Here is a 25414-nt window from a genome sequence, read left to right on the forward strand (position 1 = left end):
CTAAAAATAGTATCTTCAGTATATTATATTTATAGGAATGCATAACATATGAAATGTACATTTTGAAACTTCATCCACAACTTATAACATTTACTGCAGTAATAATAACAAGACAGCAGGTCGGCACTTTACAACATTACACATGAGTGATTCTAACTTACAAATAAAATATTTACAACCTACCTTTACAAAACAACATTGTGTGCATACAAAATGAACAACTGCAGGGAAATTTAAAAAAAACAAAACAACCAAAACCCAAAACCCCAGAAGATACACTTAAGGCAGACAGCAAGACACTGAACTAATTAAGGCTGTGGAATTCTTCTGCACCTTGAAAATATAGAGCTATTTACCAATACTGTGGAGTGATTTTGAATCAACTGTTACAAGCCTGATGGAAGTATGTACTTATATGTATATGTGTAATGGTCCCTATGGGGAAACCTGTCCACTTATGGAAAAGGCCTTTTATCTGAATGGCCAGAGGAGCCCACCACAAATTCTCATAAGACTTTGGGGGAAGGGATCACTCAAAACCAAGAAATGTGGGCACAGTTTGCAAATCAGGTATTAAAATTCAAAGACAGGCCAGGCATGATGCCTTTAATCTCAGCACTTGGGAAGCAGAGGCAGGCAGATCTCTGGCCAGCCTGGTCTACAGAGTGAGTTCCAGGACAATTCCCAGGACAGTCCCCAGGACAGCCAGGGACTATACAAAGGGACCCTGTCTTGAAACAACAACAATAAAAAAAACACACACACTAAAGAACTCAAATATAGAATTCTGAGTAAACAGAATCACATAAATAATGGTCCCAATGTGTTTCATAATTTGTTCGATTGGCCTTGCAGACTTCAAAAGACATCAAATTAATTCCCATGTGACTAGAATTCTCCATGTTTTATCCCTAATGGTTTTGAATGATCTTAAATGGTTTTCCAGTAGAAAAACTGACCCACCCGGGCTGCCTGCCAATGGATAGATTTCTGCATATGAGCAATAACATATACATACATATTATACACTATATACATGTACAGATGTACATATATCCATATTTTCCAACAGTGTGCCCTCAATTGCTGCTGTTCTCTACATAAATAGCATTCTCAAGGGTATGTTTAGTTTTTCACAGTCTGTTTCTCCCTCTCCCAGTTTTATTTACTTCCCCACAGTAGTCTAAAGTTTGGCAGAAACAGAAGTAAAAGCACCAGGGTTAAAAAAAAAAAAAATCAAACACAGAGGTGATAGGTATGGCTTAAGTTAGTAGGAGAAGACAAATGTTTTGTTAACTTCAGGTTCGTAGCCGCAGTCTTTGAGGTCACAGTAACGGTCTCCAGGGACTCCAGGATTCGACTTAGTTCTTGATGGAAGTGGGGACTTCATGCAACTCCTATCCCTGGACTGGCAAATTCACCTGGTTAAATTAACTCTCAGGAATTCCAAGACTTGCTATTTGCGAGTTTCCTTGCTCTTCCCCATTCACTGACTAAACTGTTAGGTTGCTCATATGGATAAAAATTAAATCTGACCACAGTTTGGAATTTCTTAGCAAACAGGCTAATAGAAAAAGACAATATGGCCTGGGATTGTTAATTTTAGGCTTTTAATTAATATCACTTAAAGATTAAAGCACTGTAGTAGAAAGACTCTATCTTCTCCTATAACTTCAACTTAGATTAAAAAATAAGGGAAAATGTCTTTCATAAAAAATATGGCCATATAATATTTCTGTATTCTATTTCCATATAGATTTTTTCATGAAAAACATTTCTTATCAAAACATCTAGGTTTCTGGACAAATTTCAGTCCCTTTGAGCTCTTTAGAATGAGTGAGGCCATGAGAGCCTTAGAATTTTCAGAAAATCATTATTATCCTGTATCTTCTTTTCTGTTGGTGGAATCTCTGAGAGTTTTTCCTTTTAGCCTATCCCGGGTCTAATAATTCCTTCCCCAAAGGTATTTAGATTTTAAATAGCAAAGAAAAATCATGAGGTGCTTTTTACAAATAAATCTGTTGAAAAGCTTATCTATGTTTGCCTAATCCAGACTCTATTGGAATGTTACCTGGGCAAGAAAGGAATATGGTCTATATTCCTCAAAACTCACCCAGTACAATTCATGGGCTACCCTAGGACGACGTGGTGAGTGGGTCCTTTGTCTACTATAAAGACCCTTTGTCGTCAATGGATTTCTTCCCTATCAGGTATAAACGAGAGTGTTTAACACAGAAAAATAACCACTTTATATCCTGTTTTCTCCTACATATTCTCACAGATCTAAATTTCCATGTTCTTCTAGATAGGCAAGAAAAAAAGAAGTAGTGAGTAGCCCGCCCCCATACACAACACTTGCCTTTTCTAGCAGAAATAAATGAATTGTGACATGGGAAGGTGTTTGATCCTCACCTCTGCCCTCCCAGTGAGGAAAATAACTGTTAGGGATTTTCCCAGAGCATATAGCTTGGAAAGAGAAGGAAATGGCTGGCTATCTGGGAAGGTATCAGACTCTCATGTCTGCCATAAGGAATACTGAAGAAAAGAGCTTATGGACATTTAAAGCCTCATCAGTTCTCCTAATCCTTTTCTGTAGACAAGTTATTAAAGGGTGGAAATTATAAGCTAAGACCAAATAACATGTAGAGGAGGTGCACCCAGAACTTCCAATGAAAAACAATTGACAGCATTTAACCTCAGCGTTTGAAAATGGTATCCAAACATAAGACTGTGGGAAACTGGAATGTTCAAAGTTACTGTCAATAAAATTCTAGCACTGGCAGTGTGTAGCACTTTAAGGAAATCAAAATATTTTAGAGATGTGTCAACTAGGACATTTTCCTAAACATTCTTAAGAGATTAATGTTCTCTCTGTGTCTGCCCAAATTCCATTTTATTAATGGGGACGTGGAGCAGAAAGAAGAAAGAATGAATTTGGAGTAGCTGAGAGCAATGCTCAAAAACACCTGGTCCCGTCCTACATTCAGATGTTTTCATTTAAAAGACATTTAAACCTTTCATTTAAAGGCTTAAGACCTAAGGAAGAAATTCTGCAGTATCAGCAAATCTAAATGCAATTGAACTTCTTCACTCCCCACCTCCCCTCTGAAAGGCACTACTATTTATAAAGGCTTTGTGAAGCACAAAGCTGCGAAGCCAGCTTTCCCCTCGGCCTCCTCCACCTGCACTTCGGTGGCTTGTGGCTGGGCGAGAGCTGAAGGCTACATCCAACATTTCGATGTTTTTCTTAACAGTTTTTTTTACCACATTCAGTTCTAAGTGAAAAAGAATCTGTTTACTTTGAAACAAATATAAGAGGCGCAAAAAAAAAAAAAATAATAATAATAATGATTAGATTTCTCATCCGGGATCGTGGGTTGGCTCTGATCTTTTCCATTACTCTGCATCCCACCCTTCTAACACAAACCAGAAGAGCTCGAAACAATGAATCTGTGCCAGACAAGAAACCTGCCACTCTCACGAGCACTGTTTTCCTGGGGTCAGCTGGCAGTTCTTCCTCAGTGAGAACAACTGGAGTGGTAGGAGGGGGGGAAGATTTTCCTCTCCTCTGCCCTCTTCTCGCCTAGTGATAAATCTCCCTGCCAAAAGAGGTGCAGGAGAGTGGCCCCTCGTCCTTCCTCTCCAGCCACTGTTGAGCACATCTGTACTCTATTTCCTAGCCCCGTCTATGAGATTGCTCTTAATTCCCAGCTTGCTAGGGAGAGTTCTCGAGCCAAGACCATCTTGTTCCCTGGTGGAGGGACCCAGGTGCCTCTGCAGAGAGGAGCCTCCCTGGTCATGTCAGTCATCAACTTATAGAAAGTGTGTTCCCTTTCTCCTAGGACCTCTCTGGAGCCTGCGCTCTTCTAACAGTTGTAGTGGGGCTGCCATTAACCCAACCACGTTCCTTTCCCTTCCGGCTATCCCTTCCTGTCTTCTCTGTGTACTTGGGACAATTCCATGCAGCCCACATCTAGATCATCCCAACCCTGACACAAACGTGGCTGTGAAAACTTTGGCTCTGCCTAGCGATTCTGTCACCCCACCACGTGCTTTCAAACTGGCCCTTCTGTGGCATCTGATCACTGTTCTAGACCCCTTTTCTCCCTAGCAGAAACGCAGTCAGCCATAACAATTCTAACTGACTCGGCAAGAAGCCCTTCTTCCGAGGTAGCCATAATGGACAGACCTGGCTACGTCCCTTTCTGGGTCTTTGCCGACCTCGGAGCCTGTACTTTATCCCACAACAAGCCTCTGGGGCCAGGCCTTCCTCCTTCATGCTATACTTCATAATAAAGACATGTTTACTAAAAAAGCTTTAGTAAGCATGTTTTAAATCTCGTATCATATGGTTTTATGTTTGTATACATCACAGTTTAAGTGAAGAACATGGAGAGTTAGCAAGCTCTGAGGGAGTGAGGCTGGATGACCCAGGGCCACCCGAAGACAAGGAAACTCTACAGTCAGAGTCTGTTTCCATATATTTGGTTAATCCCCAAGATACTAGGTGCTATCTAATCTTATTGCTTTTACTTTCTACTCATTTATTACTTTATAATCTTGGATGAGATGAGATGGAGGGTGGATGATGAGAAATTTGACTTTGAAACCAATGGGGGTGGGTGGGGGAAAATAATAAGCACTTTCATTCTCTATTTCCACCATGGGAATAAGCGTTTTTTATACATTAAAGTTCAGACTGTTCCCATCATCTCTTCTTTAAACAGTTAAAATAATTTTGCTGCTTATTTCCCCTCCTCAAATTCTCTGATTGCACTCTGAGCTACGTGATTTCAATGTTCTCAATCCCACTAGCAGGAGAGACACGATGACATGAAGCCTGATTTACATAAACACTGGAGTTATAGTTTTAGAATATTATTTGCATAAAAGCATTTTTTAAGCACACTCTAGAAAACAAAGGGTGGATCATGTACAAACACGACATAACAAAAACTCTCCCATCCCCTCCAACAAAAAAAAAAAACAAAAAAACAAAAAACAAACCATGAAATGCCCCGGTTAATTGGATTTCCCTCAAGAGGGCACCGGGCAGTCAATAATCTTGTATGGAGAAAGCAGCATTGGCCTCAGAATGTAGTTAATCCTTCTAGTCCAGAGATGTTGGTGGCTGTGTGGTGATAGGTATTGCTATCCCAGTTAAAAACCCATGCTGTGTTAGAGTGATGGGTCAGGCTTTGCTCCATGGCTTCAGAAAGGACTTAGGACTAGCCTTTAAAAGGCTTATATGGCTGCCTCCTTTTGGTAAGCACCCGAAGCTTCATGAGGGGTTAGGAATAAAGCAAGCTAACTTTCTGGAAACTGTATTCTACAGCTATGGAACCAGAAAGAGCTGCTCCTTTGTTCACAGGAACTGTAGGAAAAGTTTCTATGTGCCCTTTTGTGTGAACTCATGATATACATTTGCCTACGTCAGGCCTGGTGTGGACATAAAACCAGCCCCCAACACTTACAAGATTTGGACTTACTTCCTGACTTTCCCACAGGAGGAACTCTGAGCTGTCAGTGAGTTCAGGGGAGCTTTTGATAAACAGAACCTATCTTACCCAAACAACCCATGATGGAGGACAAAGAAAAATCTAATTCACAGATTGCAAAAGGGTCACATTGCTTTCTCTTAATACACAGGTTCTGATAAAAGATTTCTATACAAGATTTATAAAATGCTCTAAAAAACTCGTCATCTAATTGTGCTTAGTCAAAATAATGCGATGCTTCGGTAAATAAATGACTGTTTTAACGGAGCACTCAAAGTTACTTATGATTGGTTTCATATAGACCTCTATATTATAAAACTCTGGAACCTGAATGGGATCTATTATACTGTATGTGTATATGTATCCTGTTAAGAAACTATATCTAAGCCATCTAAAGCAGAATAGTTGATATCTTTGTTAAATAGAACTTTTAGTTTAAATTTTCACCTACTATATTTCTCACAGTGGGTGGACGGTTTGCCCACTGAACCACTCATTTTGGAATGTACAATTAACATTTTATACCAACTACCATCTTGTCAGCCTTGCCCCCCCCCCTTTTTTTAAAATACTTTCTGCAACTCTGCATCTTTACTTCTTCAGCATGACCTTCTGGAATGCTCCTGGGATTAGGGTCACTTTTCTGCCGCTGGGACCCTGGGTAACCACAGACAAGGTTTAAGAGAACTACCTCTCGATCCAGAGACCCACATGAGGTGAAATGATGAACAGAGTTATTTACAGACACTTTCAGTCTTGCTTTGGTTCACACCGCACTTCTATGTGAAACCTCAGGGGTTGGGGATGGCTAGGTCCCTTGGGTCACCCTATTGACGATGTAACTCTTGACATTGGGGATGGGCCGCACATCATTCTGGTGCTTGCGGCGTTCTATGAAGCAGGCCAGGCGGGAGGTGTCCAAGGGGATCTTGGAGTAACTGCCATTGTGAGGCTGCAGCCACGGATGCTGCAGGCATGTGGCTGCTGTGGGCCGCCTCCGGAAGTCTTCCTGTAAGATGACATTGATGAAATCCCTGGCAGCGTTGCTCACACCACAGAAGTACTCATGGGGAAAGCTGAAATCCACCCTGCACACGTTGATACAGGTCTCCTCTTGGCTCTCATCTAAGAAGGGGGAGACCCCACTCAGCATGACGTATGTCAGAACCCCGATGCTCCAGATGTCTGTGCCCAGGGAGACGGGGATGCCTTGGATCACTTCTGGGGCAGCAAACTCAGGGTTCCCCAGAAGATGGTGGATGTGGAAGTGGCCTGAGATCTGGACAGCGTCTTCTAAGTCGATGAGCTTCACTCGAGGCACTGGGATCCGGAGGTCAATGAGCAAGTTTTCGGGCTACAGGGACCCAGCAAGGCAGGGAGAAAAGAGGCAAGATCAGGTCTTTGTTGACTACTAGGTGGAATATGCTAGCTAAACAGAGTTCTGTTATTCTTCAATAAAGTTTGTGCATGTTGGATATTCCCTATTCAAAGGCAAAGGAGGCTTCGAAGGATGGCACTGAACTCAATAGACTCTGAGTTTAGGTGGCACTTTATTTTTATTTTATATTTTTAAAAGATTTATTTATTTATTATGTATACAGAGTTCTGCCTGCATGTATCTCTGCAGGCCCAAAAAGGGAACCAGATCTCATTACAGATGGTTTTTAGCCACCATGTGGTTGCTGGGAATCGAACTCAGGACCTTTGGAAGAGCAGTCGGTGCTATAACCTCTGAGCCATCTCTCCAGCCCTAGGTGGCACTTTAAATAAGTTGTTTGGCATTGAAAATTGTACTGTTGAGGGGAGGGGCAAGAACAGGGCTAACTGTATACTTCTGGCTGGCCTGGAACTTATGGAGATCCTACTGTCTCTGCCTCCTGATTGCTAGGCTTAGCTTAAAGATTTAGGCCACTGCACCCAGCCAATGCTTCCCCACCCTAATGTTAAGGATCCAATCCAGGGCCTTAATCATACTAAGCAAGTGCTCTGCCTCTAAGTCACACACCTATTCCAGAATAGTAGGCTTTCTTATCCAGGCTTTGTTTTTGTAATGAATCAAGAAAATAAATAGCCTTTTAAGAAAGAGGCATTTCATTACAAAACAAATTTTTTTCTGGGCAGTGGTGATGGCACATGCCTTTAATCCCAGAACTTGGGAGGCAGAGGCAGGTGGATCTATGACTTCAAGGTCTACAGAGTGAGTTTCAGGACAGCCAGGGCTATACAGAGAAACCCTGTCTTGAAAAAAACAACAACAAACAAACAAAAAAGAAAAGAAAAGAAATACAAATGTACATTCTCCACAGCAATGGCTGCTAAGTTAGACTCTGCTATTTTGCTCTAGCAGGTGTTGATTTTGCATTACCTTTATGTCCAAATGTGCAACCCTGCAGTTATGAAGGTACTGCAGAGCTTCCATGATGTCTCGGATATAGAAAGCTACTTTTTCTTCCATCAGCTCATCATGATTCATAAGGTAGTCCAAGAGTCGGCCATCATCCATCCTGAAAGCAAGGAGGTGAGGGAAAATAGAATGCTTGGGAAGAAACAGAGAAGTGACCCATGTAGAAAGCTTTAAAATGCTCTAAGATGTCTCTTGTTAATGGAGATTGGTATTGCAACACACACATATTTCAGAGCCCGAAGTGAGTGTCACACTCAGGACAAGAATAAATCAAGTTACAAATGTGTAAGCTCCACCAGAAATCCTTAGAACCTTGCTTACAGAATACTGTTTTGTTGACTTTCAGATCTAGCCTGGCTTTAAGGTTAGGTTGAGGAGGAATTTTTTTTTTTTTTTTTTTTTTAGATGGGAGAAATGTGAAGTAGGATATGTTTCCCCTTGGCATATTTGATCTCTTCTTAGCTCCTTTGCCTTTCTTGACAGCTTGACAAGTTTTAAAGACTGACTGGGAATGTGGTAAGTGGAGCCAGCCATATGCAGATTTGGTTTCTGGTTCTGCCACTTACCAGATGGTGGTGGCTGCAGGTCATCGTTGAAACTCTCTTTGTTTGGACTTCCCTGAAGCACACCATCTTTTAAAGTGGGAATAGCCACAGGACAGTGACAACAGCAACAACAAGACAAGATCTACTTCTTTGTCAGCCTTGTGCAAAAGCCAGGCAAGGCAATGAGGAATCAAGACATACTCCACAGGGTAAGAAAGCGCTTGTGGTAACTGAGTGAGAATGGCCTCCTTAGGCTCATATGTTCAAATACTTGGTCCCCAGTTGGTGTAATTGTTTGAGAAGGATTAGGAGGTGTGGCCTTGTTAGAGGAGGTGTATCATTATTTGTGGGCTTTGAAGTTTTCAACAGTCTTTGCCATTCCTAGTTAGTTTCCCACCTTGTGCTTTGTTGAGCAGGATGTAAAGATCTCAGCCACTGCTCCAGCGCCATGCCTGCCTATCTGCCACCATGCTCCCCACCATGATGGTCATGGGCTCTAACCCCCTGAAACTTTAAGCCCCCCAATAAATTGCCTTGGTCATGGTGTCTTATTACAGCAATAGAGAAATAACTAAGACAGTGCTGAATAAACAGTAGCTACTTCTAGGCTCCCCATACCCCTTTGTAACAAGAAGCGATCAAACTCTTTAAGGTACAGTGAGTCATGTGAGATACATCTCAGGAAATGTCCATGTCAAGGCGTGTGATCCAGGGTACGGATAACTCAGCTGAAGCCTACATTCATAACTAGTCCTCATTTTCTCCTCTAGTTTGTGCCTTGCTATGAGACTCTTCTACTTCCTTGACAGGAGAAAAAGATGGAGACCCTGGAAAGCTCCCCTACCTCCCTCTGACCTCCTAGGCATGAGTTAAAAGAAGACGTAACAGAGAGGAGTGGCACTGGGTTCATTACGTGCAATTCCCAGAGACCCTTGGAGCAAGTAAGGAGGGGATTTACAGCAACGCTGCTCCAAACCCACAAAGCTTCAGCCACCCCACCCATCTTGGGCTATTCCCTAGTCTGCATCCTTCCTAGACCAGGGACTCAAAATCTCAATTGCCTGGAAGAGAAGGGTTCCACCAGCAGTCTCTACAGACCACTACAAGAGACCTACAGCAGAGCAAGATTCCACTCAGGCCTGGCTTCTCACACATCTTCCGTGACAGTCACATCCAACAGAGCACTGTTGTGTGTTCTCACAGCTCTGTCTAATGTATGATTCCTAGCATTTCCCATGCCATATTCAAAGTATTATTTATCTCTTCGTCTTTTTGTTTGTTTGTTTGTTGAGATAGGGTTTCTCTGTGTAGCTCTGGCTGTCCTGGAACTCACTTTATAGACCAGAATCACCTCAAACTCACAGAGATCCACCTGTCTCTGCCTCCCCAGTGCTGGGATCAAAGGCATGTGCCACCACTGCCCAGCTATTTCTTGTTCTTAACTGTTGGACTTTCGGCCTCAAAGGATAAGAGCCTTGTCTTTCTACATTTATTATCTAGATAATCTGTCATTCCTGGAACATCTTGGAATTCTACCCTGAAAGAGTAGGGTAGTGCTGTGGCTATTGATTGGGGGGCAGACCCCTCTCATTCCAACTCCACTCCTGTCCATCAGCCTTCTACTAGTAACCCCTTTTAAATGTCAGCCAAGCCTGAGAGGACACAATAGGAAGAAAACAAAATGCAAGTGAGAAATGAGTACTGATTACAGCGAGGGGAGAGAAATGAGTTCTGGTGATCTAGTCTATAGTATGGTAACTATAGTAACAATATGAACTGTTAATACATTTCAAATAGCTAGAGAAGTTTTTTTTTTTTATCACAAAGAAATGAAGGATGTTTAAGGTGATGGATATGTTAATATCCTGATTTGATGATCACACAGTGTATACATGCAATGAAACACTGTACCCCACAAATATAAAAAAACGAAATATAACTTAGAAAAATATGGAAAAGTGGAGTGAGAAAATGTGGGTTCAAGGCCCATTTCTCCATCCATACTTTTGTAGAGCTAACTTTAAAGACCTTCTCTATTCTTGATTTTCTAGTCTGTAGAATGGGACCCACATTTATATAAAACAGAAGGTGAAAGAGTATATGGCTCATGTAGCATCTTGTAAACCATAAAATATGGTGCAAAAATGTGACTCTTTTCCATTAACTGCAGGCAATGGATAACCCAGGCAGATGCGGACCACACTAGAGATATGACCCCTGTACTCACAGTTCCAAAATCAGGATGTAGGACGTGGGGGACTCGTAGGTGTCATGGAGAGTGATATACTGGGGGTGCTGCAGGTGCTGAAGCAGGGCAGCCTCATGGGCAGCCTGCTCCTTCTTCTTCATTTTTTTGCTCACAAATTTCACAGCAACATCTTTGCGGGTAGCTTTGTGAATGCATTTCTTTACAATAGAGAAACGGCCTCTGAGAGACAAAAGGAGAAAAAGTTTTCCAAGATTCACCAGTCAGCAGGGCGTCATTTACCAGAATATATGTTATAGGGTATGTGTGCATGCTCAAGCATACGTGTGTGTGTGTGTGTGTGTGTGTGTGTGTGTGTGTGTGTGTGTACGCACACACACATGCATGTGAACGTGCTCACTGGAATCACCAAGACAGTAACATCTTACAGGTGAGTGTCCCTAATCCAAAAATCCAAAATCCAAAATGCCCTAAAGTCTGACACACCTTTTGAGTGCAGACATGAGAACACCGTGGAAAGTTCCATACCTGACTTCACATGATGAGTGACAGTCAAAATGCAGGTTCACTAGACATAGCACATAAAATTACCTTCAGGCAAAGCTGTGCATGAAATCAGACAAAGTTTTTTGGACTTGGGTCCCATCCTAAAGACATCTCACTGTGTACATGTACACATTCCTCAAAATGCTTAGTGCAAAACGTTTCTGGTCCTAAGCATTCAGAGAAGAGCTGCCAAGCAGTATTAGAAATCTTTCTGGGCCTGGAGGGGTAGGTTAGGACCTGGGCTGGATTTCCAGCATCCAGTTCCAAGGTATCTGACACTCTCTTCTGGACTCTTCAGTCACCAGGCACACGTGAGATGCAGGGACATACATGCAGGCACTTAGCCATACTCATGAAATAAAAACAAATACATTTGAAACGAAAAGAGAGCTCTTTTCTTCTGGGACCAGTGGTTTGGCTCAGTTGATAAAAGCACCTGCTGTCTGAAGAGATAAGACTAACAGTCTGAGCTAGGTGCCTAGAACTCACAGGAAATCAGGAGAGCACTGACCCCACAAATTGTTCTCTGACCTCCACACATGGGCTATCCACACATGGGCTGTGGCATGTGTGCACACATCTCACATAATACATACACATACATCCTAAATATAACAAAATAAAAAATAACCCTTCTTTTTATACTTTTAATTATAATAATATTTTGTTTAAAAAGCCAACTCTCCTTCCTTAGCATCCTAGGGTTCTTTGAGATGCCAAAGATAAACTAGTATAATTTTTTTAGTCAAGATTTTTTATGTTATTTTGAGCATTACAAATGGGTTTATTTTCTTTTCTAAGCAGAATATACTGCTATACACAATGACGGAGCTGGAGAGATTGCTCAGTGGTTAAGAGCACCGTTGTTCTTACAGAGGACCTATATTCAGTTCCCAGCACCCATGTGGTGGCTCATAACCATCCTATCTCCAATTCCAGGAGACACAACACCCTCTTCTGGTCTCTGCAGGGGCCAGGCATGCATGTGGTGCTCAGATATACATCCAGGCAAAATAGTCATACACATAAATAAAATTAATTTAAAAAAGAAAGTAAAATGAATACATGAAACTTTTAAAATTCTCCCTTATTTTTATTCTATGTGTATGGATATTTTGCTTACATGTATGTCTGTGCATCATGTGTGTGCCATGCTCCCAGAGGCTAGGAGAGAGTGTTAGAACCCTTGGGACTAGAGTTACAAATGGTTGTGAGCTGCCATGTGGGTGCTAGGAATTGAATCCATGTCTTAGGCATTAAGCCTGAATACATAAGACTTTTTAACAAAATTTTGGTATGTTTTACCCACAGAACAAGTCTGAGCAAGTTCTTTGACCACAGTGCAATGAAATTAGAAATGAGTAACAAAATATAAATTAAAATCTCATACATATTAAAGCATTTTATGTAATTTGTAACCCATTATAATTGGCTCAAAAACTAAACCATAGTTGAAAAAAATACCTAGAAACAATGATAATGAAAATATCATATATTGGGGCTGGAGAGATGGGCTCAGAGGTTAAGAGCACTGGCTGCTTTTCCAAAGGTCCTGAATTCAATTTCCAGCAACCACATGGTGGCTTACAACCATCTATAATGAGATCTGGTGCCTTCTTTTGGCATATAGACAGAACACTGTATATGTAATAAATAAATAAAACAAATAAAAGAGAAAATATCATATATTAAACTTGGGACATGTAGCTAAAATTACACTTTTAGGAAAAAAATTGAGTCTTAAAATCTTATATTAGAAAATAAAAGGCTAAGTGTGAATGAGGCCAGCTTCCAACTCAGGTAAAGAAAAAGAATAATAGAAAAGTCTCAGGAACACACTAGCTATTTTCCATCTACAAAGAGAATGCATTGGGTTGGGGGTTTAGCTCAGTGGTAGAGCACTTGCCCAGCAAGCACAAGGCCCTGGGTTCAGTCCTCAGCTCCAAAGAGAGAGAGAGAGAGAGAGAGAGAGAGAGAGAGAGAGAGAGAGAGAGAGAATGCATCTATACAAGACAGAAAGAAACACCATCTGGGACAGTGGTGGTACATGCCTTTAATCCCAGCAATCGAGAGGTAGAGGCAGGTGGATCTCTATGAGTTCAAGGCCAGCCTGGTCTAAAGAGCTAGTTTCAGGACAGCCAGGGCTACACAAAGAAACACTGTCTCAAAAATCCATAAGAGAAAGAAAGAAAGAAGAAAAGAAAGAAAGAAAGAAAGGAAGGAAGGAAGGAAGGAAGGAAGGAAGGAAGGAAGGAAAGAAGGAAGGAAGGAAGAAAGACCAACAAAACCAAGTTGATCATTCTTCTGTTGAGAGATGGCTGGCTTCCTTACCTGCCAATCTCGTTCAGTTCGGTATAAGCAGAATCAAAATTCTCCTTCCAAGAAATGGTGGCACCATCAGCAGCTGCATCTGTGGGAGAGGGAGAATCCACAAGACATTGTGGATGTCACATGAAAAGAAAACCAAGCGTCACAAAGACAATCCAGCATAATAAGCCAAGGGAAAGAACCCATTCTTATGACTAAATATGGAGACCTCCCAGTGGGAAAGGGCTGTGATTCTCTGGAATGTTATTTTTTAAAATGTCTGAGGGGAACTGATATGGCAGGGTCAGACAGACTCTCTCTGTCAGCTCCTCAAACAAAGGGAGAACATGGGACATGATCAGAAATGTAGCTTCACAGAACATTAGAGAAAACAGGAGAAAAGCCGGTGAAAATGAGGATCACGGAGGATGCAGAGAGAGTGAACAAGCTGAAGGTCAAGGAAGTAAAATGGAAACACTTGTGAGCAAAGCATTCTAGAGATTTCTCTGCCTGGCACCACTGTCCTCAGCCTTGGGCAAGTTTACCCTGTATATGGGACGATTGACTTCATCCACAATTGGTTCTTGTGGGTGATTTGGAGATTCAGCTTGACCTTGTATCATGTGTTAATTCTCTTCACACACACACACACACACACACACACACACACACACACACACACACCCATAGGAATTTGTATTAGACTGGGGATCCGATCTTAGAAGTAACAGAACGAAAATGGTGGCCATCCCAAGCCACATTGAGTTGGTGGCTTGGAGAGAAGGGAACCATATTAGCAACTCAGTGTTTTAGACTCCACACTGGTCAGTCACCTCAGCTCTCCCAGAACCCGAGCTGGTGACATGCTCACAATGAATTCTGAGGATGTATGGATCCAGGGCCAAGGTTTTCCAGAGAGTCACATGCCTGTGAGAACAAGTCAAGGTCACTGGCAGGCAACTGTCTGGGTTGACCTGAGACTGCTGCAGCGCACTTTTGGCCAAAGCCCTGTGGGGACTCTAGACTTCCTTTATCCCACAGAGACACAGGTCTGATGCTTTTTAAGTATGGTGACACTCCCACCCTTTCCTCGTCCTCAGCAGACACATGCCACTTCTGTGCACTGCCTAAAGTATCGCCAATGGGATATTTCTTCAGACCAGCAAATTTCCTCTTTTAAAATGTCTACAGGATCAAGATGGGCAGAGTTGGTGGGTCAGAGAGCAAGGTGGGCAAAATAAGAACCACACTGGTAAAATATCCATTTCTAGTTAGTTACATGGATGTCTTAAACAATTTCTATGTTATGGAGATAAAATAGATCCACGTTGGAAACTAAATTCTGGAAGGGTGGGGCAAATATCAGCGTTTCATCTGGTAGTGAAGTCCTTCATCCGGGTTGCTCTTCTCTCTCCGTTTTAAGCTGTTGTGCTCAACAGAGGCCTGCCAGAGGCACCCAGGGGAAAACAGACTGTGAATTCCATAAGAGGGCTCAGAGAAGGGCCAGAGCCAGAAAGCATCCTGGGACACAGGTCTCTCCTGCCTGTCCCTCGAGTTCCCCTGAGGAACCCCAAAATGCCCAGAGCCGGCAATGGTGGTAGAGCTAATATTGGCTCCGATATACCTCCTGGAGACAGTTCATCTGGTTTCTCAAAGGTGGCCTGATGGAAGATGCCATGCAGCCCAAGTCACCTCCCATGGGGGTCAGAGATGCCGATGATTTTTTTGACTAGCATGCTTTTGCTAGCTAGCTGTCCCGGGCTTGCTGGGACTCACCGTACTCTGGAAGGCGTACAAACTCTGAGGCTTCACTAGGAAGGCTGATCCCCCAAGGGTTGCTGGCACTGACCCGGAACTGATAAGGGCATCCAGGACTAAGGTCTTCAATGACCAGGTAAGTGTCCAAGGTCGAAGCGACGGACTGCTGCCAGACCTGGGAACCTAGGAGGGGCAGTTCCAAGGAAAAGGAGAGAGTCTAAGAGACATTGTTTCCAAGGCCTTCAGCACACAAAGATGGGAAAATGGACAGAATCGGTTCAGAGGACAGTGTGGTCATTGTCAGGCTCTGAAAGTCTGAGGTCCAGTGTGGGGGGTTTAGGCCCAGTTTCCTAAGTAACATTAAATGAAGGCTGTGCAAGAAGCTGGCTTATGAACTCTATCCCTTCTCAAACGTGCACGTTGAAGACCTAGCTCCTGCTCTACATGGGAATATGCGGCAGCGTGATCGGGCTAGAAGAAAATACAAGTCAGTAACCGAAGGAGAGAAAACAGGTCCCTGGAAACTGAAACAAAACTGAACATGTAGGGGAGCAAATGTGCATGTGAAAATACTCCAGGGCACGGCTCAATTCTCCCCTTTCACTCTGGCTAGCTACAGTTCACAGGAACCCAACGGAGAAGGGAGCACTGATCTTACTTGACGGAAGAAGAAGTAGGGCCTCAGAAATACTAAGCCGTTTGCCTACGAGGCTTAGATTCCGAGAGAACATGGGCACGAGTGAAGCAGGTCCCCTGGCTTAGCAGTGACACCTGGGCTGGGCCTCCACACCCTGCTGCAGACAGCTTAGGAAACAGGCAGAAATAAAGAGTCTTCTAACTGCACAGCTCCGGCTTAACAAGGAGAAGAATGAATAGTAATAGTATCGGAGAGCAGGGGGTGGCCAAGCAGGCGCCTCCCCTTCGATGGGGTCATTCCGGATGTGGTTCAGAGCTGTGTTCTGACAAGCACAACTGCCTGGATGTGCCTTTTTAAACGTATTATTATTATTATTAATTATGATGATTTTATTATTGCTGAGACAGGGTCTCGCTATGTAGCCCTAGCTGACCTAGGTCAGTCACTCTGTAGACCAGGTGTGGCTTTGAACTCATGGAGAATCACTTGCCAATACCTTCAAAGTGCTAGTTAAGACCCAAGGTGTGTGCCATCACACCTGGCTTAAACTAACTAACTTTCTTTTTTCTTTCTTTCTTTCTTTCTTTCTTTCTTTCTTTCTTTCTTTCTTTCTTTCTTTCTTTCTTTCTTCCTTCCTTTCTTCCTTCCTTCCTTCCTTCTTCCTTTCTTCCTTCCTTCCTTTCCTTCCCTTCCTCCCTCCCTCCCTCCCTTCCTTCCTTCTTTATTTCTTTCCTCACAATTAAAGATACATGTATGTATACATGCTATAGATTTTATCTGGTGGTCGAGGGATAGAGCTCTGACCACCCTACCATGGTTTCTGTTCTGGGAGAAAAAACACAGACTAGCCAGAGCAGGGGCTAGTGGCCTCACTAACTACCGCCTTGCGTTTCTTTACTCTTTAGGCTTTAGCTTCCTGTCTGTAATATGGGCTCTGTTGCCCCCTCTCCCGTGTGATTGAGCAGGGTAAGCAGGGTGCCCCAGCCAGGCTGACTGCAGAGAACAGAGGCTATATAGAAGTCTCAGGTTCACGACCCCGAAAACCTCCTGAGGAGAAGCAAACAGCACAACACACCTTCCTCGCGATACTCCACCGTGTACCCCGAAATAGTGCAGTTCCCGGTGCTGGCGGGGGGCAGCCAGCGGAGGAGGACAGAGGTGCAGCTCCTCTCCTGGGCGATGGGGCGGTTGGGGGCTGCGGGAACACCTGTGGAGACAGACAGCAGGGCGGGGCTGCTTCTCAGAACTCGAGATGCACACGTAGCAGCACGGAGCACTGGAAGCATGCCAAACCTGCCTTAAATCTGGCGCATAACCTTGTCCAAGTAGCGCACCTTTCTCCAGGCCCAAGAGAGGCCTAGAGATGGGACCTGAGATGGGTCCTGCTGCCTGACAACCTCCTTTAATTAAATGCCACACACGGGAAAAGCTGGTCAGGAACCACGCTGGAGGATTGGGTAGGAGCTCTTAGGCGTGATTCTCTTCCCATTGGCCTGGGTTCTGCTTTAGAATTTGACGAGGGATCTTTCTTCCCTGAGTCTTAGGGTGCCCTGGTCATTCTCATTTAAAATGACCAACGTAAATTCTTGGAGGCAGAATGGGGGCAGGCAGGGAAGTGGGGAGGAGGAATTTGGAGTCACTGGTCACTAGGAACAGATGATGAAGGAGTTATGTGGATGGGTGGCGGTGGTGGCCACAAACCAGGGGTGTGTCCTCAATGCCACTGAGCTCTCCACTTAAAAGTGGTTAAGATGCTAAGTTTTATTGTTGTGTTTTGCTATAGTTAAGAACTGCTTTTAGAGAGAGAGAGAGAGAGAGAGAGAGAGAGAGAGAGAGAGAGCACAAGAGAACACTAACGGACACAGCATACCTTGCACCTTAACTGTCGCCGACGTGGATGCGGCGCCGTGGTCGTTCGTTGCTATGCAGGTATAAATCCCGCTGTCTTGGGGCATCAGGTTGCAGATCTTGAGGGTGATATCTCCAGAATCACTAGGACATTAAATGGATCTCCTTCAGACTCCAGTGAGGAGAGAGTTGAGGGACAGGTAAAATGCCACCCTCTTGGTTCATGGTGCGCAGAGGTGAGAGTACACGCCCCCAGCTCACCTACCTCTACACTTTGTATCCACGATCCCAGCCATTTATGAATTTAGGTTCTGTTCATTTCATTTGAGGAGGGTGACAGGTGGTGCGTGAGTACCTCATTGTGCTATTCAATTAAGCTATTTTTTTTTCCCCCGAGACAGGGTTTCTCTTCGTAGCTTTGCGCCTTTCCTGGAACTCACTCTGTAGACCAGGCTGGCCTTGAACTCACAGAGAGATCCACCTGCCTCTGCCTCCTGAGTGCTGGGATTAAAGGCGTGCGCCACCACTGCCCAGCAAGCTCTCTATCCTTAATTTACTATGTGGGGAAAATATTTTCTGCATATTCTCATTGCCCAAATTTGTGTAAATAAGGGATAGAATAGGGACGGAATGATAGATGAATCAGAAATAAATAAAATCCTATAACCTACTGGTTTACAATGTCATCATGAGTACATTACACAAGTAGCCTGTGCTGAAATAGCTTCAATCTTATAAGTCAGTAACAAATGATAAAACAGACTGAATAATGAAAATGTTTATGTATTTCAAATCTTATACATGGGGATCCTTAAAATCATTAAGTGGGTGTCTGGGGAGATGACTCTGTGGATAATGTGCTTGTTGTACAAGCATGAGAATCTGAGTTAGTGACAGGTTGGGTGCAGCATGTGCCTGTGACCCCAGAACCGGGTGGGTTGGAGAGCAGGCAGATCCAGAGATGGCTGGCCAGCCAGTCCAGCTGAAACAGTAAACTCCAGGTAAAAAGCAAGAGATGAAGACATTTGAAGTGGACAGCTGGTCTCCAAGTGCATATGTCTAGGTGAGCAAACCCACCTATACACACATGTACACACACACACACACACACACACACACACACTCACTCACAAAGTGATCCAAGAAAGGGTAAATTCCTCACCTAAATGGTAACTTTCTCACTTGCCCCAGAATGGGGTTCAGAAACAACTCACGGAAGGAACTGTTCTGAAGGAGTTAAATTACAGGGAAGTCAGTCCACTCCCTCTGTGGTGTTTCGAATGAGGATGGCTCCAATAGGCTCATATATTTGAATGTTTGATCTCTAGTTGGTGGAACTGCTTGGAAAGGATTAGGAGGCATGGCCTTGTTGGAGGAGGTGTGTCCTTGGGGGCAAGCTTTGAGGTTTCAAAGGCCCACACCAGGCCCAGTCTCCATCTCTCTGCCTCCTGCTTGTGGATCAGATGTAAGCTCTCAGCCACTGCCTCAGAGCCATGCCTGTCTGCCTGCTGCCATGTTCCCTGCCATGATGGTTACGGATTCTAGTACCCTCTGGAAGATAGTAGAGCTTCCAAATGAAGCTTTTATGAGCTCCAAACTGAATGCTTTGTTGTGTAAGTTTCCTTGATCATGATGTCTCTTCACAGCAGTAGAAAGGTAAATTAGCTCAGCATCCCTGGGGGTATGGCATGTTCTGAGGTCTTCATGGTCAAACAATGGCTCGCACACCTGAGCAGCTGCTCAGGTCCACGAAGTTTTATGACCTGACCTGGCATATCTTCTGGAACTACCAAAGGCGGCACCACCCCCTTCTCTAACACTCTCTTTCTGTCTCTGTCTCTCTCTCTGTCTCTGTCTCTCTGTCTCTGTCTCTCTCACACACACACAAATAATTTAAGGCAATCAATGAAATGTTCTAGATTCTAGGCATTTCTCCAAGTAACAGATGAGCCATTAAGGTTTAGTATTACTTGTCCACTGTAAGCAGCAATGCACAGTGATGCTCAGAGTTCCTCTGGGGGTGGGGACAAGTTAGAATGGCTAGGAGGCTGTCAATCAAACAGAGTTTTAGTGTGGAAGCATTTTGGAATGTGCCCCCCCTCTTCTAGTAAAATAGTTCTTAGGTAAGGAATGAATCACATCACTATCTCTAAGCATCCTGATGGGCATGAAGGATTCCAGGGTGTTAGTTAGCTTTCAGTACTTCTGACAGACCTCCCTGGGGGTCCTTGACAGACTGTTTATCTAATAGGGTGGCTATAAGGCAAGGGCCACAGAAGCATTTTATATCTATGGTTCAGGCTTGGCCTGTGATTTAAAGGACAATGCTTTATTTGTTTACTGTAGGTCCAGCACAGAGTGTTTCTAGATGGTTCCTGTTAGCCTCAGGTGTGCCCATCTGGTGCTGGGCAGCACACAAAATGCATGCTGGCACCGACCAGAGGCTCAGGCTAAGGGGCCAGCTGCAGAATGGACAGCCGAGGCTGTGCCTAAGACTTGAACACAGGATGTTCTGATATGAGAGGCTGAGCCACCCATGTTTTTAACTCAGTCTCTCTCCTATTCAAGGCCAAGTGTGTGATCTGGATAAACACTAGGACAACACTTTGGGGGTGACCAGTAATCCAGAGAGAATGTCACCCAGAATCCAGCTTCCAGGTGCTCTGGGCTCAGACACTGGGTAATCCACTTACCAGGAGGAGATGGTGTATGTGGTTGTACTGTTGTCCGTGTCCAGGATGTTCTGGTCTGGACCCTTCCAGGTGATGGTGGGCTTCGGCCGCCCACAGACTTTGCACTGTAGTATCACCGTGTCACCAAGCAAGCAGGTCACATCTACCAAGGGCACAAGGAATTCTGGGGCCACTGCAATTGAATGGATACACATTCACATTACTCACACTTACAATAGCCATTTTAGATGTAGTACTCTCACCCCCAGAGATGGACACCATGATTCCAATGACCCTCAGCCTACCATTGTTTAATCAATGTGCACTTCTCTTTATGAGAAACTCACTCTGTAGAGCAGGCTGACCGCAAACGCAGAGAGATCTGCCTGCCTCTGCCTCCCAGTGCTGGATGGAAGGCGTGCACCACCACAGCTACCTTTGTGCCCCTCTATTTTTACAGCAAAGTTAGAAACAGAGCAGAAGAGGAAAAAGCTCCATGATGGCATAATGCAGAGGTGGTATTTGAGAACATTTTGCTATACAGTCTTTGGGCTTTATACAAACATTTTTTTCTTTATTTAGTCAAAGCAGAAACCCCCTTCACATATTACATGCTGCGCTCTTTCACTTAGCAGTTTATCTTAATTACCTCTCCTTGTCTATAAATACGGAAGCATATCGCCATCACTCTAAGTCCCTACCTTAAAGCTAGATATAATTTATGTAGCCAAGCCCCATTCTCATTTCTATCCCCTTTAAAAACTCACCTTCTTGGATGAAATTTGGATTTAAGATCTGAAAAACACACACAAAAGAACAGAAAAATTGCTTGAGTCTTTCTAGCTAAGAGAAAATTATAGACTTTCCCGAGTCAAAATCAAGGACCGGTTGGGGCGATGCCACCAGGAGCCCACCCCGTCCCTGGGCTGTTGTGGATGACCACAGTCATAAGCACCCTCTTCAACACCAAAGGACATAGGATTACTTCCTGTCTAAGGTGGCCACCGGGCAGGCTGTGGCCACTGTTCTCCCTTCCTTCCGGTTGCCCTTTCTTCCACACCCCTCCCATTCAACATGTCCTCAACTGGTACCATGGCAAGGATTTCCCCCACAAATTTCTGTCAGAAACAAAGAGAGGAGAGCGAGCCAGAGGGGGCACTGAAGTGAACCTCCCCAGTGGTTTCCTCCCAGACGTCCTCTTCCATCCCGATTTGGCAGTAAGCAGAGCTTTCTGGTTGAAGAAAAAGCAGTACAACCCAACTGTCTATCTGGTCCCAGTCCCACCTCTGTGGCCCTGGCCCCCACAGGGGATGGACAGACACCTGACGTTCATGCTACTCAAGGGAACAAAGGAAGATTCAAGCCCATCAGATGATTTCTCGGGTACCATGGCTGGTCTGAGGAGAAAGTGGCAGTCCATGTGATGTGCCCTGCCTGCCCCCCAGAACACCTGGATCGTCTAAAGGAGGCCACCCTAGCCTTCCTGGAAAGTTATCCATTCTCAAGCGGCTGCTCACTGTGATCTGCTCCCACTCGCCGCTTTGTATCCCCTCTCCCTAGCCATAGGCAAGCTCAGATCATAAGAATCCGGCTTGTGAAAAGCTCAGGCTTGGTAAAAACGAGGGCAAGTTGCCACCTGTTTCGTCCTGTGTGGCCGCATGCTCGCTACTTAGTACTGATAGTATTAATTTCCTTCACTATCAAATGGAAAAGAAATAACACCTAGTGTGACTTGCTATCACAAAGATAAGTACAGTTTGTATGCCAAGGGCTAGCTAGCATGGTGCTTGTTGAATGAGGAGTTCTCGATTTCTATTCAGACAAAGATGTGACATCCTAACTGCCTTGCTTGGGCTGAGCAGTCTGTGTTTAAGGTTGACCTCCGCTACTCTGTCATGCAAAATTCTTTCCTTCCACCTGGGGTGGAAGACACACTTGCCTTCCAGAAAAAAAAGCTTGTGGGTGGATGGGGTTCCCAGTATCTGTGCGTTCCCATGTAAAGGGATGTGCAGGAGCCCTCTGGAAAGATGCTATTTCCTCCTGGGGGTTCCCCTTTGCACACTAACTGCCCGTTTGCACACAGGTTTTTCATGACATGAGCTGTAGGCACCCTGGCAATGCTAATTCTGGAACTGTGTGGATGGGGACTCTGGCTTATGCAGTCCCCTCTATTAGTCTGAAAATGGCCAGCCACTTCGAGAGGCACCCTGAGCTCTTTTAATTCAGTGGTCCCCACTCCTTGCCTGAGGTCACTTAAAAACAGAGATCAATCAAAAGCTTCTGTGTGGATTGGTGTGAAGTAGTGTGCAGCAGGTGTTTAGAGCAGGGATGGGTGTACTGGGGATTGTACCCACGGCTTTGTACATGTTAGGCAAGTGTGACGCCCTACAACTTTGTAAATTGATTTACTTAAAATTTTGATATAAGGCCTTACCAAAATGTTGAGGGCAGGCTTTGGACTAGAGCTTCTTCTGCCTCAGCTTTCTGAATAGCTGAGGTTACAGGCATTATGTCTGGCTGGCATTTAAAGCACACACACACACACACACACACACACACACACACACACACACACTGTATTCATTCTTTGAGAACTGTGTACATATATACATTGTATTTTGATCATATCACCCCACTCTCTCTTCAACTCCTTCCAGAACTCCCTGCCATACCTCACTCCCAACTTCATCTCCTCTTTTCACAGACCACTGAGTCCAATCAGTGGTGTCCATGTGCATGGGTCTGTGCAGGGCCGTCCTGGAGCGCAGGCAGACCACCAGGGGGCCATTTCCTGGGGAACACCGACTCTTCCCTACTTCAGCAGCCCTCAGTGGCCAAAGCTGCTCAGTTAGGGGTGGGGTTCGAGCCTTCCTCCCGTCTATGTTGGCCATTTTGACTGGCTTGGTCACAGCCACTGCTGCTGTGAAATCCTGAAGGCAATGGCTCCACGTGCCCAGAAGACACTTTTTATAGCCATTTCCCTCAATGGCCCTGGTCATCTTTCTGTTTCTCTTCTGCAGTGTTCCCTCGTGGGGGAGGGGCTGTGGTACAGAGTTCTCATTTAGGGTTGAGCACTCCACAGTTACTCCTGTTCAGAACTCTTAACAGCCGCGGGTCTCTGTATTAGTGTCCACTGCAGAAGCTCCCGGAAGTTAGGAGGGACAGCTCCCCCAAAACCCCGTCCTTTTTTTTTTTTTTTTTTTGGTTTTTCGAGACAGGATTTCTCTGTGGAGTTTTGGTGCCTTTCCTGGATCTCGCTTTGTAGACCAGGCTGGCCTTGAACTCTCAGAGATCCGCCTGGCTCTGCCTTCCAAGTGCTAGGATTAAAGGCGTGCGCCACCACCACCCACCCCCTTTTTTAAAGCCTCATTCAGGCAAATTACCAGGCAGCCTTGTTGAAGGACCAGTGATGGATGATCTGGTGAGAAGGATGCAAAACTTTACTCAGGGCAATCAATGAACTACAACAGCAGCATCATGGCACCAACAGGGGGCACAAAAGAGGTTGTTCATTAATCAGCCTGGCTTAGGTGAGGTAGGCGAACCCTGTCTGAGGCAGTCTGGCAGACAGAGAAGAGGCTAAGAATATTTCCAGATATTGATGGTGATTACTCAGAGCTGGGCTTACAGGAGGCTTTTCTTTCCACTTAAGAAAGACTGGCTGATTTGTGTGTGGTTCTGTGGACACAGAAATACGAAGATATAGGCCCTACTTTCTGTATTTATAATAACAGCATATAGTGTTTTTCTCTTCTCTCTCTCTCTCTCTCTCTCTCTCTCTCTCTCTCTCCTTTCCCTCCAGGATATCACTATGTAGCTCTGGCTATCCTGGAACTTGATATGTAGAACAGGCAGGCCTCGAACTCACAGAGATCTGTTTGTCTCTGCCTTCCAAGTGCTGGTATTAAAGGCATGTGCCACTACCACCACCACCACCACCGAGCTTGGCTATTATTCTTAAACAATGTGGGACTCAGTTGTCTGTAAATTGAGGATTGTAATGCCAACATGGAAAGGTTGTTTGATGTCGGTAAATATTTATGGAACCGACCCTTGGTTAGGTGGTGGTACCAGGAGGAACAAGGTGGTATGACACACTGCCATCCACAGGCGTCAGTACAGTGGGGAAGATGGGGTTTGTATTCTAAGTTTATGTAAGGTAAGGACCAGCCCTCAACAGACAATGGAGCTCTGAACTCTGCTCCCTCCCATTCCCCTGACTCAGTCAGGACTCTGGGAGAAAGCCCCCTGAGGATGCTGCCCAACAGACTCTTTGGTGGCCCAGATTCCCCAGAGAGAAGGCTATGAAGTCCCTGCCAGCAGTCTCTTAGAGGGGACACCAGAACACAGGAAGGTATATTTCACATATATTTGAGGCGCGAGGTACGGAACCCAGGACTTTTGCATGCTAGGCAAGCACACCACTGCGGAGCTACCTTCTCACGTCCTAGTAAGAAAAGTTGAAGTGAGGTTTCAAAAGCCTGTACCGAGGCAATACTTCTATAAGAACACATCCCAGCTGGCTGTATAGAGTGTGTGTGTCTTACTCCTCTTTCTTATCATGGGAACCTAACTGTGTCATGGATGCTAGTGAATACACACTCTGTTTAAGAAATGAATATTCCTAATTAGGGTGTAGATTTAGTGGGAATGCTGGGGAGAAGCTTAACTGTAGGTTCTTATTTAGTAAAACCAGCCCTTACCTGGGCAGCTTTATCTAAGTGGTAGAAACTTCTCACCAGCACCTCCCTGGGATCCCCCAAAGCCCTGGAGGAATACAGAGGCAGCATGAGTGATCCCTATCTCCTAACTCAGATAGGGAAGTGAAGTGTAAGATCCTACAGTGACAGAGGGCTGACTATGGCCGGCTTTGATTAGCTCAGCGCTCTGTCCATCACAGTGTGGAGTGCAGTGGGCGGTGCTTGGGGAAAGCACTGCACTTTGTAATTGATGCCAACGGCACACCCGCTCAGCTACTTCTGTCCCATTTCGT

At 44.6% G+C, this 25414-nt stretch overlaps 1 protein-coding gene across 13 annotated transcripts in view; it reads right to left on the bottom strand.

Annotated features, from left to right (window-relative positions):
• Nucleotides 1–720: 720 nt before the first annotated feature.
• Kalrn (kalirin RhoGEF kinase) overlaps nt 721–25414 on the bottom strand; it is a 599822-nt gene continuing 575128 nt past the window's right edge. For all 13 annotated transcript variants that reach the window (XM_036203323.1, XM_036203328.1, XM_036203326.1 and 10 more), the window contains 9 exons: nt 21189–21216; nt 20443–20614; nt 17772–17893; nt 16977–17108; nt 15283–15447; nt 13531–13609; nt 10675–10875; nt 7864–8002; nt 721–6852 (listed from right to left, as the gene is read on the bottom strand). In XM_036203323.1, the coding sequence (XP_036059216.1) occupies nt 6307–6852; nt 7864–8002; nt 10675–10875; nt 13531–13609; nt 15283–15447; nt 16977–17108; nt 17772–17893; nt 20443–20614; nt 21189–21216 (1584 nt within the window). In that variant the 3' untranslated portion in view covers nt 721–6306. The remainder of the gene's footprint in view (nt 6853–7863; nt 8003–10674; nt 10876–13530; nt 13610–15282; nt 15448–16976; nt 17109–17771; nt 17894–20442; nt 20615–21188; nt 21217–25414) is intronic.

The sequence above is a fragment of the Onychomys torridus genome, chromosome 12, assembly GCF_903995425.1.
Source record: "Onychomys torridus chromosome 12, mOncTor1.1, whole genome shotgun sequence".
In the NCBI taxonomy this organism is placed as follows: Eukaryota; Metazoa; Chordata; class Mammalia; order Rodentia; family Cricetidae; genus Onychomys; species Onychomys torridus.